The 16,085-nt window shown below is 33.3% G+C and overlaps 1 protein-coding gene across 1 annotated transcript in view; it reads left to right on the top strand.

Moving 5' to 3' along the window:
• LOC129945244 (protein couch potato) overlaps positions 1 to 16,085 on the top strand; it is a 232,329-nt gene that overhangs the window by 201,237 nt on the left and 15,007 nt on the right. The window contains exons 6-10 of the mRNA XM_056054905.1: positions 3,441 to 3,585; positions 4,431 to 4,573; positions 9,489 to 9,748; positions 14,088 to 14,126; positions 14,382 to 14,722. Of these exons, the coding sequence (XP_055910880.1) occupies positions 3,441 to 3,585; positions 4,431 to 4,573; positions 9,489 to 9,748; positions 14,088 to 14,126; positions 14,382 to 14,722 (928 nt within the window). The remainder of the gene's footprint in view (positions 1 to 3,440; positions 3,586 to 4,430; positions 4,574 to 9,488; positions 9,749 to 14,087; positions 14,127 to 14,381; positions 14,723 to 16,085) is intronic.

Raw genomic sequence — 16,085 nt, 5'->3', positions numbered from 1 at the left:
AAGCTCTGCTTTATTGCTGTGAAACTTCGCCAAACAATCCATTGAAACATTATCACGACGCTGTTCTTGTTCCTTTGTGAGTAATCGCGGCACCCATCTTGAGCACATTTTCTCATATCCAAGTTGTCAGTCAATTGGCGATGTAAAGCACTGTTTGAAATGCTTACCTTGTCTGCTGGCTCGCGCACTTTAAGTCGACGGTCATCCAATACCATTTTGTGGATTTTCTTCACCATTTCTGGCGTTTTCACCTCCTTTAGTGGATGTAATTCTTCTTGGCAGCTCGTATGACCTAGTTTAAACTGTGCCACACAAAATTTGTCTGTTGTAAACGAAGAAGCAAACTTCCCCAGAGTAATATCATAAAACGAGGACCAAGTTTTTCCATGTTTACAAATTCACAGAGAGCGTTAACTATGAACAAAGTAGCGTCGTCCAACTTCAAACTTAAGCTTTATAAAGTTGGTACTCTCTACCGGAGTCATTCTTTCAAACAACAACCGCCATCTATATGTCAGGTCGGGCACTTCTGGGACTTCCCTCGAATACTAGCCCATGGAATGTCTGTATTTGATATTTTTATTTTCTCTTACAACTTGGTCAAAGCCGCGGCAAGTCGTGTTTAAATAAAGAAAATGATAGTGAACTTAGAAGATGTAGACATCCTGTATCTGTTTCCAACCAATCTGAATATGATTCCAAGCTTTAAAAGTTTATGGAAAAGGGCATTTAAAAATTTTTATCGCCGTCGCCGCTTTAAAGTCAACAAAAGAGAAACACGCCTTTTGGCATGCTTTGGAAATTGATTTAAGTGCAAATATCTGATCTACGATTGAATGATACTTTCTTAAACCAGCTTGCAAGTTGATTTTTCTGTTCAACTAATTAATCCAATCTTTTTGCAAAGACTCCATAGAATATTTTTTGCAATAGAATGTATATATGATATTCCCCTGTTATTTTCTATGATGTCCAAAAGACATATTTTTTATAGTGAAAAATGACAGGATTTTTAAATGAGGATAGAATTTTTAATGTAAAACTAATATAATCAAAATATGTACATATATTTTGAAATGTTTTTTTTTTTCAATCTTCGTTTTGATATTTATTTTTGTTTGAGTACAATATTTTATCCTGAACCAACAGTGTTTGATTTTCAATTGAAATACTCGTATGTTCACCAAAACTACATATTTTGATCACGGTGTTTTAATTAAAAATTCTTGCTTCAGTTAGTTCAGTTCAACAAAAGTTGGGCTATGTCTTCAATCTTTTCTTGTGGATTGGAGTTGATGTTGAGAAATGAGAAGATTACATTTCCCTTAAGTATTTCTTAACTCTACGACCTAAGTTCATTGCCTCATTAAAGCAACAGCGTTTTTCAAATTCTTGTATTTGTTTGGAAAGTTCTGAATATTTTGTTTGTTTATCTTTAGTTGCTCTATTTTCACCTAATTCCAAGTTTGGTAATTCCTCTCGATAACTGTCATAGATTTTTTTATACATAGAGAACACAAAATAGTAACTTTTTGAGAATATGACAATATCTTGATTATTAACGTACCCATTCAAAAAAAAAATGAGTCTTAGGCCCATTCAATGAACGTTCCAAGTGCTTGATGATCGTTTGGCTTGGATTTTTTAAGCTCAGAAACCAAGATGGAACGATGGCCCTCAGACTCATTCGGGTCTTCTTGGTACCAAATAGATCTATGATTGCTCGAATTACCGACTCTGCTGAGCGATTATGTAAACCTAATATTGGCTCCATAACCCGAATCCTCGCGGTAACCGAACCAATATTTTGGTAAAAATTGTACACAATTTGCAAACTTTCTTCAGAAGTGAGTCTATTCATTATGAAATGACAATTGTCAAAAAGACCAATTCCAAAATGTGGAAATTGTATTTCAATTTCTTTAAAAAATATATTAACAATGTTCTATAAAAACAAATTTTCAATATTATCGCCAAGTTTATGCGAGGAAAATGTGTCACTGTGTATTTTACACATAACTGAGCTTGAGCTTGAGTTTTTAAAAGTTATTTCAGTGTCTTATGTGAAATTTTGTATTTTATCTAACTATACTTTTATTTGTAATATTTGTACAAGGTTTTTCAATACAATGTTTTATTGTTTTTATGCAAAACAACATTTATTTTTAGTAATCAGGACTACAGTTGCATAGCGATGTTCATGTCAAAAAATTTAACATAAACAATCTGCACACTTACGACTCTATGTCCTCGATTACTCCACGAATTATATATAACTGGGCATAAAAAATCATTAATCATGGGTCCGTAGCACATTCCAATGCAAATTCGCACCACCCTCAAATAATTTAGGTCCAATCACGATATCAGACCGAAGAACCACACCAAATAGTAAAATGTTGAGGATATTCACAAAAGATAACAAAATGGTGCATTAGTAGAACTTTGCTGCAAAATCTTTACTTGTCAAAAATCTGCCCGTATTTATTTTAAATGGAACTGTTGATGTGAAACACCATTATAGAAGTTTTAGCTTCACGCAAGTGTGTTACTCGCATGCGTTACTTAAGAATAAGCATAAAGAAGGTTATAGTGAACCAACTTTAAACGATAAACGTATGATGCAACAGACTTTTTTTAGAACTATTAAAGGGCAACAATTCTGTCAAACAATATTTTACAAAAAAAACTACTGTTTTCGCACCGCACACAGTAGAAGATCTCAAAAGACAAAAAAAAATGCTGATTTTGAAACATTCATTATTGGTGTTTCGCGCGTATTAGTTTGAGACTGATGTTCTATAGCCCATAGCCTTTCTAAATAAATGAGCTAACTAACCGTGAAATTTTTTTTTTAATCGGACTAGTAGGTCCTGAGAATAGCTGGTTCAAACAGACAAACAAACAAGCTCTTAAGCTATATAATGTAAGCATAGATTACATGATTTTATTATAAAGTGAGAACTAATTAAAGAAAACACATAAAATCATTGTTCCTGAATCGATAGTCCTGTCAATAAAAAAAATTATTAAATATTATTTTAAAAATGTTTGTAATTTTTTAGTTTAGTAGTTAAGATGTACGTACGAGTAGGTGGCACTTAGGGCCTCCATTAAATAACTTATATTCACCATGTTCATCTGAGTAAGCAACTTTTAAGTCCAACAACCAACCAACCAACTTTCCTTAAAATGACTTTTTTTTTACATTTTTATCTTATTATTTATTATATGTACTTATTTCATATCCCATATATATAAAACGACTGCTTTTCACATTGAAAGTATTAAATCCCCTAAACTAACCCAAAAAAAAACAAAAACAAATCCAAATCTGCCAAAACATTTTTGAAAACTGATTTAAATATAAATTTAAGTTACAAATTAAAAAAAAAAATCCAAAAAAAACTATCCGCTGTATACCTACCGCTCATTTGCAGCAGGGTGTACGCTTCGATCCCGATATGCCCCAAACAATTCGCTTGGAATTCGCCAAGAGTAACACGAAAGTGAGCAAACCCAAACCACAGCCCAATACAGCGACAACAGCCTCACATCCTGCATTGATGCACCCACTCACTGGACGTAAGTAAAAATAAGAAACAAAAAATATAAACCAAAAAATCAAAAGAATAACCAACAAATTATTAACTTTTTTTGTTTTATATTTTTGTTCAATCAAGTAGTCGAAAAAAAAAATAAAATAAAAAAAACCTATTTGTAAATTAGTTAAAACCAAAACAGCGCACAATAACTCTATAAATAGTATAACTTTTTTATAAAAACGTATTTCAATAAAAATAAAAAGATATCCTTGTTACCAGCAATTTAAAGCTTTTATACAGCACGAAACCAACACACACCCATCACCCACATCCACCTCCCCGGTCAACAGCAATATGCAGCACTATATCACATACACCAATCACAATAAATGGGAAAACAAAATGAAATTATATAATTTTAAATCACTACAAAACAAAAATCCTTCACAAATTTGTAACTTTATAAAAATATGATAAAATACTTGTAAGATGTTAATTTTTGTTTCGTTTCTTAGTCCAAAGTTACCTAATCCAAAAGAAAAAGTGTGTCTATTTTAATTTCTATGTAAAAACAACACATTTAAGTTATTAAAAACATATAATTCCGTTTTTAAGGATATTAGGCTATGTGGTATAGGCGCATGTTGCAGTGTTTAAAAAAAAAAACATTTAATAATATTACAAAACAAAAACAAAATCGAAAAATCATTCACCCTTCAAAGTATCCTTTGTCGTTAAAATGTGTTGAACAAAACAAATTGTATACAAAAATAAACTTACTGCGCTTTTTTGTCAATAACTAGTTTTGTTAAATAATAAATAATAATTAAATAATTTTATTTTATAAAACTTTATATAAAAAAAAATCAATTAAATATTATTTAGACTTGGGTGGACCATTCTTTCCCGGTGGACCGGAGCTATGGCATCACCCATTAGCGTATTCAGCTGCAGCGGCTGATTTACCTGGAGCTGCAGCTTTGCAGCATGCAACATTAGTCCATCCGGCTCTGCACCCTCAAGTGCCGGTGAGGTCTTATCTCTGACTAAATACAGATAAAGTATTAGAACAACCTATGCATCAAGTAAGTAACTATTGTGAATGGTAAAATATTGCATGTTTTGAATAATGAATGCGCCTGTCAGTTTTTAAAAGAATATCTTAAATTTAATAGTTTAGTAGCAATAAAGTAATGTGTCGAAAACACTTGTTTATGAAAATAAAACGACTTTTATACAAGTTTCCAACTGAAAGATATCAAAAATTTGCTAGATTCAATAGGAATGAAAATTCATATGAATAACAAATACAAGAAAAAGGTAAAATCCTCCTGCGGATAGAGATTTGACGTTTGTTCGGGTAACCAAATCTTTTTTCGAGTTTTTCATTTTAAGTTGTTTCGTTGGTGCGTTTGATATTTATTTGAGGATCGATGGATATGTTCGTAGAGTAGTGTTTAACACACAAAACACAATGATGTTATTTTAAAGCTCAAGATGAACTCGCTGATATTTCGAAAGAATGTCTTTTCAATATATTCCATCAAATGTTTGATTTGGTGTATAATTTTTTGTATAAGTTCGTATTTTCAATTTTTTGCATAGTTCTACAAAATTTTCTGAATAAATTGTCCCAAAACATGGCTTAAGTTAATATTTGTGTAGTTTCACTTAACTTTTGCATGATAACATTAATAACAATTAGTTTTGAAGGAACAACACGATTTTCAACTAACTATAAACCACATTCGACAACATGAAAATAGGATCAAATGTTAGTTTTGAAATTTGGGTTTTTCCATACAAATAAAAAGCATAGAATTTATTACTTTAAACAATTTGTATGCACTTAAGTTAAGGTTGCGCTACAGTCCTGTGTGAACTGGGGCCTCACCCAACAAACTACTCCATCTAGCTCGGTCCCTAGCTAGATGTCTCCAGTTTCGCGCTCCAAGTTGGGTTAGGTCACCTTCCACTTTTGCGCGCCAACTGATCCGCGGTCTTCCTCTACTGCGCTGTCCTGTGGGTGCGGATTCGAAGACTTTTCGGGCCAGAGCATTTGTTTTCCATGCGCTCTACGTGACCCAGCCATCTTAGTCGTTGGACTTTTACCCTTCTGGCTAAGTCTACGTCGCTGTACAGCCGGTACAGATCGTCGTTCCATCTCCTCCTCCACTCCCCTTCGATGCATACGAGACCGTAGATCAAGCGAAGAACTTTTCTCTCGAAGCGACCCAAGGTGTTTTCTTCCGCTTTTGTCATGGTCCATGCTTCTGCACCGTATAGCAGGACGGGGATGATAAGTGTCTTATAAAGCAACACTTTGGTCCCTCGAGAGAGGACTTTACCACTCAATTGCTTTCTTAGTCCAAAGAAACAGCTGTTAGCACGAGTTATTCTGCGTTTTATCTCAGCGCTGGTGTTGTTTTCTGCGTTTACAGCGGAGCCTAGGTAGACGAAGTCCTTGACTACCTCAAAGTTACGTCTGTCGATTGTGACGTTTTGACCAAGAAGTCGGTGTTGTATGTCCTTTCTAGACGACAGCATGTACTTTGTTTTGCCCTCATTAACCGTTAAACCCATTTTTGCCGCTTCTGCCTCAATACTCACAAAAGCCCCATTGACATCACGCTGTGTTCTTCCGATTATGTCAATGCCGTCAGCATATGCCAGTAATTGGACAGACTTTTGAAAGATAGTGCCTATAGTGTTGACGTGTGAGCTCTGCACTATTCTTTCAAGCACGATGTTAAAAAAATCACATGACAGCGCATCATATTGTCTTAAACCTTTTTTGACATCGAAAGGTTCTTTTAAGTTGTTTCCAACCTTTATGGAGCAGCGTGTATTCTCCATGGTCATCTTGCACAAACGGACGAGTTTGGCAGGGATGCCAAAACTAGACATGGCTCTATACAGCTCGTCCTGTAGATGCTGTCATATGCGAGCTTGAAATCGCTCTTGGGTTTTTCGAGGATCTGCCGTAATGAGAATATTTGATCAACTGTGGACTTTCCTGCTCTAAAACCACACTGATAAGGACCAATCAGGTTGTTGCCGATGGGCTTTAGACGTTCACATATTACGGCAGAGAAGATTTTATAGGCGATGTTAAGTAGACTGATTCCTCTATAGTTGGTGCAGTTTAGAGGGTCTCCTTTTTTCAGGACAAGATAATAAAATATAAAGTACAAAATTATATGAACATTAAACCGTGTTTTCGGAAACCCAACCCAATTCTGCTAGCTCAATCTCTTTTTCTTTTTAGAACTGAAGTAATTCTCATGGAAGACTCGTTCTTGTTTTTGAACTAGTTTTTTAAGCTGCTAATTAATAAATCAAAATAAACTAAAAGTTATGAAAAACATCTTCCATATTTTGTAGTCTTGAAAATTTTCTTGCGAAGTTTTGTCGAACACGCTTAATGTATTTGTTTTAAGCTGACAAATCCGAAGAAAAATATTTGATTTAATTTCAGGGCCAAACATTAAAATGTTATGCACAGTTGTGGGCTTATTATACCAGTTTAACCAAAAATTTTGCGGTATTAATGCAATATTCCTTAAACCCACCTACTTTAATGAAATGACGCCTTTATTTATATTTGTTTGTTTTTCGATGAAGTACTAGAGTCTTCGATAAATCGACGGGCAAAAATCCATCGTTCGTACTTTCATATCCTCGTTTTGTTTGTCCACTGTCCCGTTCGGTTTCTAAAAAATTCATGAAATTTTGTTCTTGTTGTCTTCTACTTTTTTCTTATTTTTCTGACCTCGAGCTTGCCATTTTACTAGATACAGCAAATAGGAAATACGAATTAAAAATTAAAAAAAAATCGAATCCAGGCATGTAAAGAGGATAACCCGAACTTTGGTACTTCCCACAGTCTTTTGATACTTCTCAGCGCTTGAATTAGTTGACAAAATAATACTTTTCATCACTTTTAACTAGTTAACCTTGACCTCGAAGTTGCATTTACTCAGAATAGACTTATTCTTCAAGAGTTGCAGTTAAAACGCAAATATTCTGGTTTTTGTCCCTTCGATCTTTCGGTAAAATTCAATCAATTTGCGGCCGTCCAACTAAACTATGAGCTTGACATAAAAACGAAATTTTATTTTTTACAATTTTTTCTTAAAAAGTTGTTATAATTTCTGGATCACCGTCTCCTTTTAAGATCGTAAGCAAAAGCACTTAAAATTTTACTTGTTTGGTCTGAAATTAAAATTGGTCTAACCGAGTATCTCAATTGAAGTAAATATTTGTTTGGGTTAAAATAATCCTCTAGGAAAGTAATTTAAACCTTTTTCGTTTATTCGAGTCAACTTTCCCGTTGATGTGCAGTATGAACTAGGACTTCACCCAACAAACTTCTCCGTCTAATTCAGTCCCTGCCTCCAGTTGCGCACTACAAGCTGAGTCAGGTCACTATCGTCTTGGGCGTGCCATCTGATCCATGGATTTCCTCTTCTACCGTGTAATGTGGTTTAATTCGAAGACTTTCTGAGCCGAAGCATTAGCTCTACGACTCCAGCCACCTCAATCGTTGACTTTCATACTTCTGTTTAGTCCACGTCACTGTACAGGCCATACAGCTAGTCGCTCCATCTTCTCCTTCACTCAAATTCTATGCATACGGGACTGAAAATTTCCCTCGAAAGAGGTGCTTTCATCCGCTTTTGTCATAGTCTATGCTTCTGCACTGTTTAGCAGGATGGAGATAATAAGGGTCTTATAATACCAACATATTGACGTTGGAGATCTGCACTATTCTTTCAAGGACTATGTAAGTGAAATCGAATTACCGCGAATTATATTTTTTTTTTCAACCTTTTTGCAGAAGCGCGAATTCTCCATGTTTATCCTGCACAAACAGACGAGATTGGAAAATATGCCCGAACTTAACATGGATTTATACAGTCTTTGTATATACGGCCCTGAAATCGATTTGATACTCATGGGTCTTTTCCAAGATATGTGTAATGTGACTAGACTGTAGACTTACCTGGTCAAAAAACAGCACTGATAAGTACCTATCAGGTTGTTGACGATTGGCTGCAGTCGTCCACTACATATTGCAGCAGAGAAGATTCTGCAAGCGATATTAAGGAGACTGATTCCCCTAAATGCAGTTTGTTAAGTATCGGGCAAACAATACTAGTCTTCCGCTCATCGCGTTTTAATAATTGTTTAAATGAAGCTACGCTATTTTTAAAGCACTGAAAAACGTTATCGGTTTTTAAATCTTTTTTCAGCGTGTATAACATTTAAAATTGCTAGTCTAAATTTCGACATTTTTTTTACAATTTACATAGTTTCAATTTGTTTCGATAAATGTTCAATATCTAGGGAAATTTCTCATTGCACTCTGGAATCTCACGGCTTATTTTTATGTAACTAACAGCAAGAATTTTGCATTGAATAACAAAGTCAGTATTTTTCTTTGTGCAACCAGAAACCGTATTCCATTCTGACTTTAAATATAATCCTTAAACCAAATTTTTAAAATCAGTTTAATTTTCTAAAATGAAAATACTGTTCAAGAATTAAGCCGGATTAACAAACTCATTTGTCATAATAAAATCAATTAGGTAGTTTGATAACGATTCAAAATAAAGCTGGATCTGACTTTCACAACAATTAAAAAAATGTCCACAAATGCAGAACTGTCCCAACGAAATGTTAGGATATTTGACAGAAGTGTTACCATAATATCACCACATTTTCTAAACAAGTGTTTTCGACATTTCTCTAAATATGTATAATCATTATCAAAATTTATTTAATAAACTTTGTTTTTTAATTTTTCTATTGTATTGTGCATGAAATTTTTATTCAAAATTTGTAAGAAAATTCTACCAAATCTTAGTTATAGTTTTACCATTACAGCCAATCTCTTAACTAAGCATTACTTTATGAATAATTAGATGAATTTCTTTTAAGACCCAAATGGCTATGCCGCCCCATCATACAACAGCAATACACCCAGCCTCAATGCACATGTCAGCTGGTCTACCGCATGGTGCAACCGCTGCTGGGCATCATTTTTTATCCAGTCCCGCTTTGGCCAGCCCTGTTGGCTCGGGCGGTAACAATCATTCATCTAATCCTCCAATGGCTGCAAATGCCCCATGTTCAACGTTGTTTGTTGCAAATCTTGGACAATTTGTCTCCGAACACGAACTCAAAGAAGTTTTTTCAAGGTAAGTCAAAATTTTAATTAAATAATTTCAAAAAAAATATCTGTATTTTGTATAAAAATTGTTCGTTTATTTTTTTCTTATTATTTAATTGAAATTTTTAATTTAAACTTTTAATTTAATGAAAAAAAAAATTAACTACTACCGAAAAATATTAAAACCTATGCATTTTTACCAACAAAACAACATCATAATATCAAAAATTTAAATTATTCATCACCCTTACTTTCTCATTGTCCTTTATACTCACTTACCATAAATATTTAACCATAAAAGCAAACAAGAACAGCTGCAGTATAAAAATTTTATAGAAAACATTTACATTGTAGAAGTTTGATGCATTTACAAGAAAAAAATAAACCAAAAAATACGCACTTTGTTACTAGCACCTGATTTTAATCACAAACACACACTTCGTGTCAGCAAATTAAATTAAATTAATTTTTTTTTAATCGAAGGAATTTGTTTTTGATTTTATTTTTCCTTATTTTTTCGTATTTATAATTAACTTTATTTTTGTGGGAAAAAAAGTTTTTTCGTCCCATCTGCTCTAAACGAAAGTTGTTTTTTTTTTGTTTTTCATAATGTTTCTGAATATAGGGTTTATTGGAATTCAGCGTGGAATATTTTATGAGATTTAATTATGATTTATTCATTTATTAAAAAAGAAAAAAAAAACTATGGCATTTGTTGGGGGGTAGCTTGTACCTTTGCTGTATTAAATAATTATGGTATGGCTAAAACAACATCAATCATTTTGAGAGTTTATTCAAAATAAAATTTTGAATTTACTTAATTTTTAATGCGAAATGGAAACCTAAAGCCCTTAATTTTATTTTAAGGCTTGAGAGTATTTTTAAGTATAGCAAACTTTTGCTAGACTGTTCTATTTTTATTGTCCTTGAAAATATGTAGTCTTCAATTTTAACTCATAATGTTTTCAAATTCATTTTAAAATGTTGAATTCAGTTGCATAAAAGGTAGTTAAACTGTAAGGGCCGATGTTGATTTTGAATAAAACACAAACTATCTAAGAATTGATTGGCATTTCTTTTTATTTTGATAATATTTGTATGGTTCAATTTTGTACGGAGCAAAATATTAGCCAATATATTAGCCAAAATATTAGACAATGTCGCCACGACATTGGCAACTCACCTCCATCCGATATGCTCCAAATTTTGTATGGCAATAATTAAGCTTCTACGCCGCCGCCGTTAATGTGCCAACCATCTCATCCTTTAGCTTTGAATTGTTCCTGGTTTATCGACGTATACCTTTTTTTTCAAATAACGCCAAAGAAAGAACTGCAACGGAGTCAAATCACATGAGCTTGGCGGCCTATCACCACCACATGAGATTATATGGTTTTTTCGCACATTGCTTCGTTAGCTTTATGGCAAGTGTCGCCGTCCTATTAAATTCGTCGAGCAGTAAAAAGTTCGTTATTATCTCACGGTACAGTACCCGTGGCATGATGGTTAGTGCGTTGCACTGTCATGCGAGGGGTCTTGGGTTCAATCCCTGCCTTTGCCACCTTAATTAAAAAAAAAATAATTTTCGCGGATACTGCCTCTTGCGAGGAATTGACAAATCCTTCAAGAGTAATTCTTGTCATGAAAAAGTGCTTTCTCAAACTAGCCGTTCGGATTCGGCCTAAAATTGTAGGTCCCTTCCATTCCTGAAAACAAAACTCGCACACAGAAATGGTTGAGAGTTGTAAGTCACTAGGCCCTGGTTTGCAACGGACTGTTGCGCCACCCAATTTAATTTAATTTAATTTAATTATCTCACGGTAGCGAACACCTGACTGATATTTTGGACAAACAAATACGGTCCCATAATGCCACCCGTCCATAAACCGCACCAAATAGTAACTATTTGTAAGGGCATAGATTTTTGGACAATCACTCTTGGATTATCATTTACGCAAATGTGGCAATTCTGTTTATTGACGTATCCAGTGAGGTAAAAATGTGCCTCATCACAGAAGATTTTTTTTTTCGAATTTAATTGGTAATCCTCTGTTGCCATTTCTTGCCATAGTCAAGAGGTTTTAGTTCAAAATCTCGACATTTTGGTGTGGTTCACATTCAACATCGGCCCTTAAAATTTAAGTACCGTTTTATATAAAGGGCAACTCAAAAACAAAACAAATGTGCCGAAGCTGATATTTTTATGATGGGTCATACTTTTTTCAGACTTGGTGTTTTTGAAAGTTCTCTTGATTTATGCTCAGTTTGGATTGTCATCTCATAATTAATCGACTTACTCTTGAACAACGTGACGTTTACAAATCATATCTTCTTTTAGAACGAACTTTGTTAGCATCTCAAAGGTTAAAGTAAAAATATCGGCAAATGCTGTGAAAACTTTGTTTATACCAATCAAAGAGAAAGAGTTCTGTCATGCATTATTTAAGCAAAACTTTAATCCCTTTCCGCAGTGCAGTGGAAGTTCGCAAAAGATAAAACAAAACCCGATGTTGAAACATTCTTTATTGGTTCTTCCTTAGTATTCGTTTCAACGTGTTGTCATTAAATAGACTATCTTCCACTGAAAGAATTTTTCAAATCGGACTAGTAGTTTCTGAGATTAGGTCGTTCAAACAAACAAGCAAACAAACAAAACCTTCAACTTTTTAATATTATTAGGTAAAGATAATGTTTCTGATAGTGCGACAAAACGAAGCAATTAATTTATTGAGAGAAAATTGTAATGAGCGCAATATCTATCATCGTAAACATGGCTTAGCCTCCAAGACCGTGCGATTCAGCAGAGCTAACGTTCTTTTGTGGGGTTATGTGAATTTGCTTGGTCACGCAGATAGGCGCGAGACGACTGCCACCTTGAATAAGAATGAGTGCCGATCTGCATTTCACCCGCAGTGCACTCATTTTTGTTTGTTTTGTGAAGAAAACAAATTCTTCACTTCAAGTATTCCATCTTTAGGGTGTTTTTGGACCTTTTTTATTGAACTGAACTGTTTGAAAACTGAACTGTTTCTGCAAAATTGTCACCATTTTTAACTGAATTTTAATAATTTTGATGCGTTTTTGAAGCATGTATCAAAACAGCAGATAACAGCTTCAAAAGTGAAAGCTACCCACCTAAAGTTATATTTAAAATAAAATAATTTAATAGAAAGTCTCTTAGTTCTAGAATGTAAATATAAAATATTTTAATCGATCTGATTTTGATATTTTTCAACGTTTCAAGGTCCCTAAATCAAAGGTTTTTACAGAGATGTCTGTGTGGGGTGTGTATTTACGTTCGTACATCCGAACATACGTAGATACATTCCGAATATCCTTTTCGTCAACCATATCTCAAGAATAAGTTTTGTTTCACAGATAATAACTTCGAAACATGCAAAAATGGCTTAAGAAAATTGAGCGGGTGTTTTTTTACTTAACCAATTTAAAAAATAATGAGAGGAAACATAAAGTTGACCCCAAATTTATTTCAGGCCATAAAGCTAGCGCCTTTAATTAAATTTGATACTATACAATGTGACGTTTTATCAAATGGATATAAATTTATTAAAATTAAGGTATATGTCAAAACAGTGAACAAAATCATTTTTCACCTAAAATATTTGTCTAACAGAAAATGATATGGATCCAAGAATAATATTTTTGACATCTGTTAGAATTTTTAGAAAAATTGAGTTGACAGATTTTGTTCACAACAAATAAGAACTTAAATAAACACTCTTAAAGTTTGTAACAACTGATCTTTAATATTGGCTTCCAATTAATTTATTTTTTAAAACACATTGTTTTTAATATCTGCTAAGATTTTTAAAAATATGCAATTGACAGTGCTTTTATAAAAATCTTCGAAAAAATACAAAACATTTATTTTCGACTCGAATACGTCGAGATTATATGAAGGTTTTGAGTTCGAAGTTATTAAATTTTATTCTTTAGAATCTTTTCAAAACTTCTTGAAAAAGATTCTTACTAATTTTGGTTATACTTTCTTAGCCATATTTATTGTACTGAAAAGAGGTATTGGAAAAGTTTTTTATATACTTTTCAACTAGAATCTTGACCACACAAAATTCATAACAGTTGCCAAACTTAACTAAGTTACATTTTCTTGTTTTTTTTTTACTTAAAAAGAAAAACATTCCACGCTGAACTACAACGAACCTCTATTAAAATGATATTTTTCATTTTCAAGTTCTACTTAATCAACAAAATTATAAATGAACTTGACGAAAAATTAATAATTTGTTTTATTATAGAGTTTCTTATATACCTATAAATCTAATATTTTTATGTAAAATAACATTTCAAATATTTAAAATTAAAACAAAACAAACAAAATTGCACAGTATGCCTGGCTTTTGTCGCCTCCGAATGCACACAAAAGGTTCGCACAATCTCACTTCTACTTCTACCAGCACAACTTCTTCTACTTCTACTGCTACTACAACTGCAAATCTTGCAACAGGTGGTAACGTCGGCAACGGCAACGTCAGCAGCGGCACAATAGGCTGCGGTGGCAACAATCCCAGCATCAATATCAATCAAAACAATTTAAACAACCATCAGCAGACTCTTATAAATCAACAATTTTCCGGCAACAACAACAACAACAACAGCAACAATAATCCAAATGCCATTCTTAACAATCCTGTAGCATTTATTGAATTCAATGATGCAGCAAGTGCAAGTGCTGCCATGAACCAACTTCAAGGTAAATATCTTCTATCATCAGACCGTGGATCCATACGTATTGAGTATGCCAAAACCAAAATGGTCACAGATAATATGACGGCTTCTGGACAACCACAAGCCGTTGCAGTTGCAGCAGCAGCAGCAGCAGCATCAGCAACAGCAAACGTATCAGCTGTCAATGTCAATGTCAACAATGTCAATGTCATGCCACGCATGAATAATGTGACAGTTAATCCTGCAACAATGGCAGTATTTAATCCAAACGAATGCCATCGTCAATACATCAACGGTCAGAATTATGATATTTTTATGATGGGCGGAGGGGTTCCTGTTAGTTGCAGCACTTTGCCAACCATATTAAACACCACCACAACCACAAATTTTAACAATAATAACAATCTTACCAATAATCGTAACGCACTACAACCAGTTGTTGTAAATTCACTACAGCACCATCAAAACCATCAGCACCAAAATCATCTTTTTAGAGACGTATGTATTTCTATTTTAGTTTTTAATTTTATGTTTTATTTTAAATTTAATTTTTTAATTTATTTTATTATTTATGAGCATACCTCTATTATAATATTATCCTATGCTATTGGTTTTTGTATTAATTGTTGTTTAACTTATTTTATATATGTGTGTTTGATTGTATTTGTGTGAATTATTTAATTATTATTTTAACTGCACAAAATTTCACTGATGTTTGGAAATTGTAATTTAAAAATTGCGTTTAAAGTTTAAATGTGAACCTCTAATGCAAATTTGTAAATAAGATCAAATAATTTTAAACAAATAATAATTTACTAAGTTTGCTTTCATCTTATTTTATTTTAATTTTCATTTTATTTTTATTTTTATTTTACTTTATATTTAAGGATAACATGAAGTTTTAATAGCATCACAACATTATAAAGCTGAAAATACGAGTAGTTAGGAGATTAAAAATAAATTGGAAAGACTGATTCTTCAACCAGTTTTTGAAATCAAACAAACACTAATAATTCTTGTTGAATATCTGTCTTAATGGTATTTGAATGCTGAGCTTGGGACAAATTTATTTTTAAGGTTATGAGCTAATCAACTTTTTAACAGAACACTCTATTTCTAGGACACTCGTAATATTTTTAAAAGGTTTTCCATTAAAGGCGGGCCGATTTTAAAAATGAATAAAACAAATTGTATATGAGATATCAATAAAGTTTTATCTTTATTTGAGAGCCATGAATGACGCAGTCGGGTCTATCGTGAATATCTCTGGAAATTTTATTTCCCTCGATTTTTTTCTTAATCGGGAAATCTTCCTGGAAATACATTTCCCTCAACAAAAATTCTGTGCAGCTCAATTTCCCTGCAATTTTTTTTACCGATAGGAAGTCATTCCGAGGGAATCTTTTAAGCATTATTTCCGTTTCCGACGTCCGAGAGAGGGAAACATTCCGAGAGTTTTTTCTATTCACGATAAGTCTTAATGGCCACCACGACTTTTCTGAGTGGGGTGTATTCGAAAGGTCCAAAAATCAGGCTGAATTTGACCGATGACTCGATGTCGTCTTTTAGGGGGCGCAATTGTTTCGACTTATTCGCATAGACCTGCAAACTAGAAAAGCCCCACAAAAAAAAGTCTTTATTGTCAAATCATCCTATCA

Source organism: Eupeodes corollae, chromosome 1 (genome assembly GCF_945859685.1).
Source record: "Eupeodes corollae chromosome 1, idEupCoro1.1, whole genome shotgun sequence".
In the NCBI taxonomy this organism is placed as follows: Eukaryota; Metazoa; Arthropoda; class Insecta; order Diptera; family Syrphidae; genus Eupeodes; species Eupeodes corollae.
This window is presented reverse-complemented; position numbering and strand designations above follow the sequence as displayed.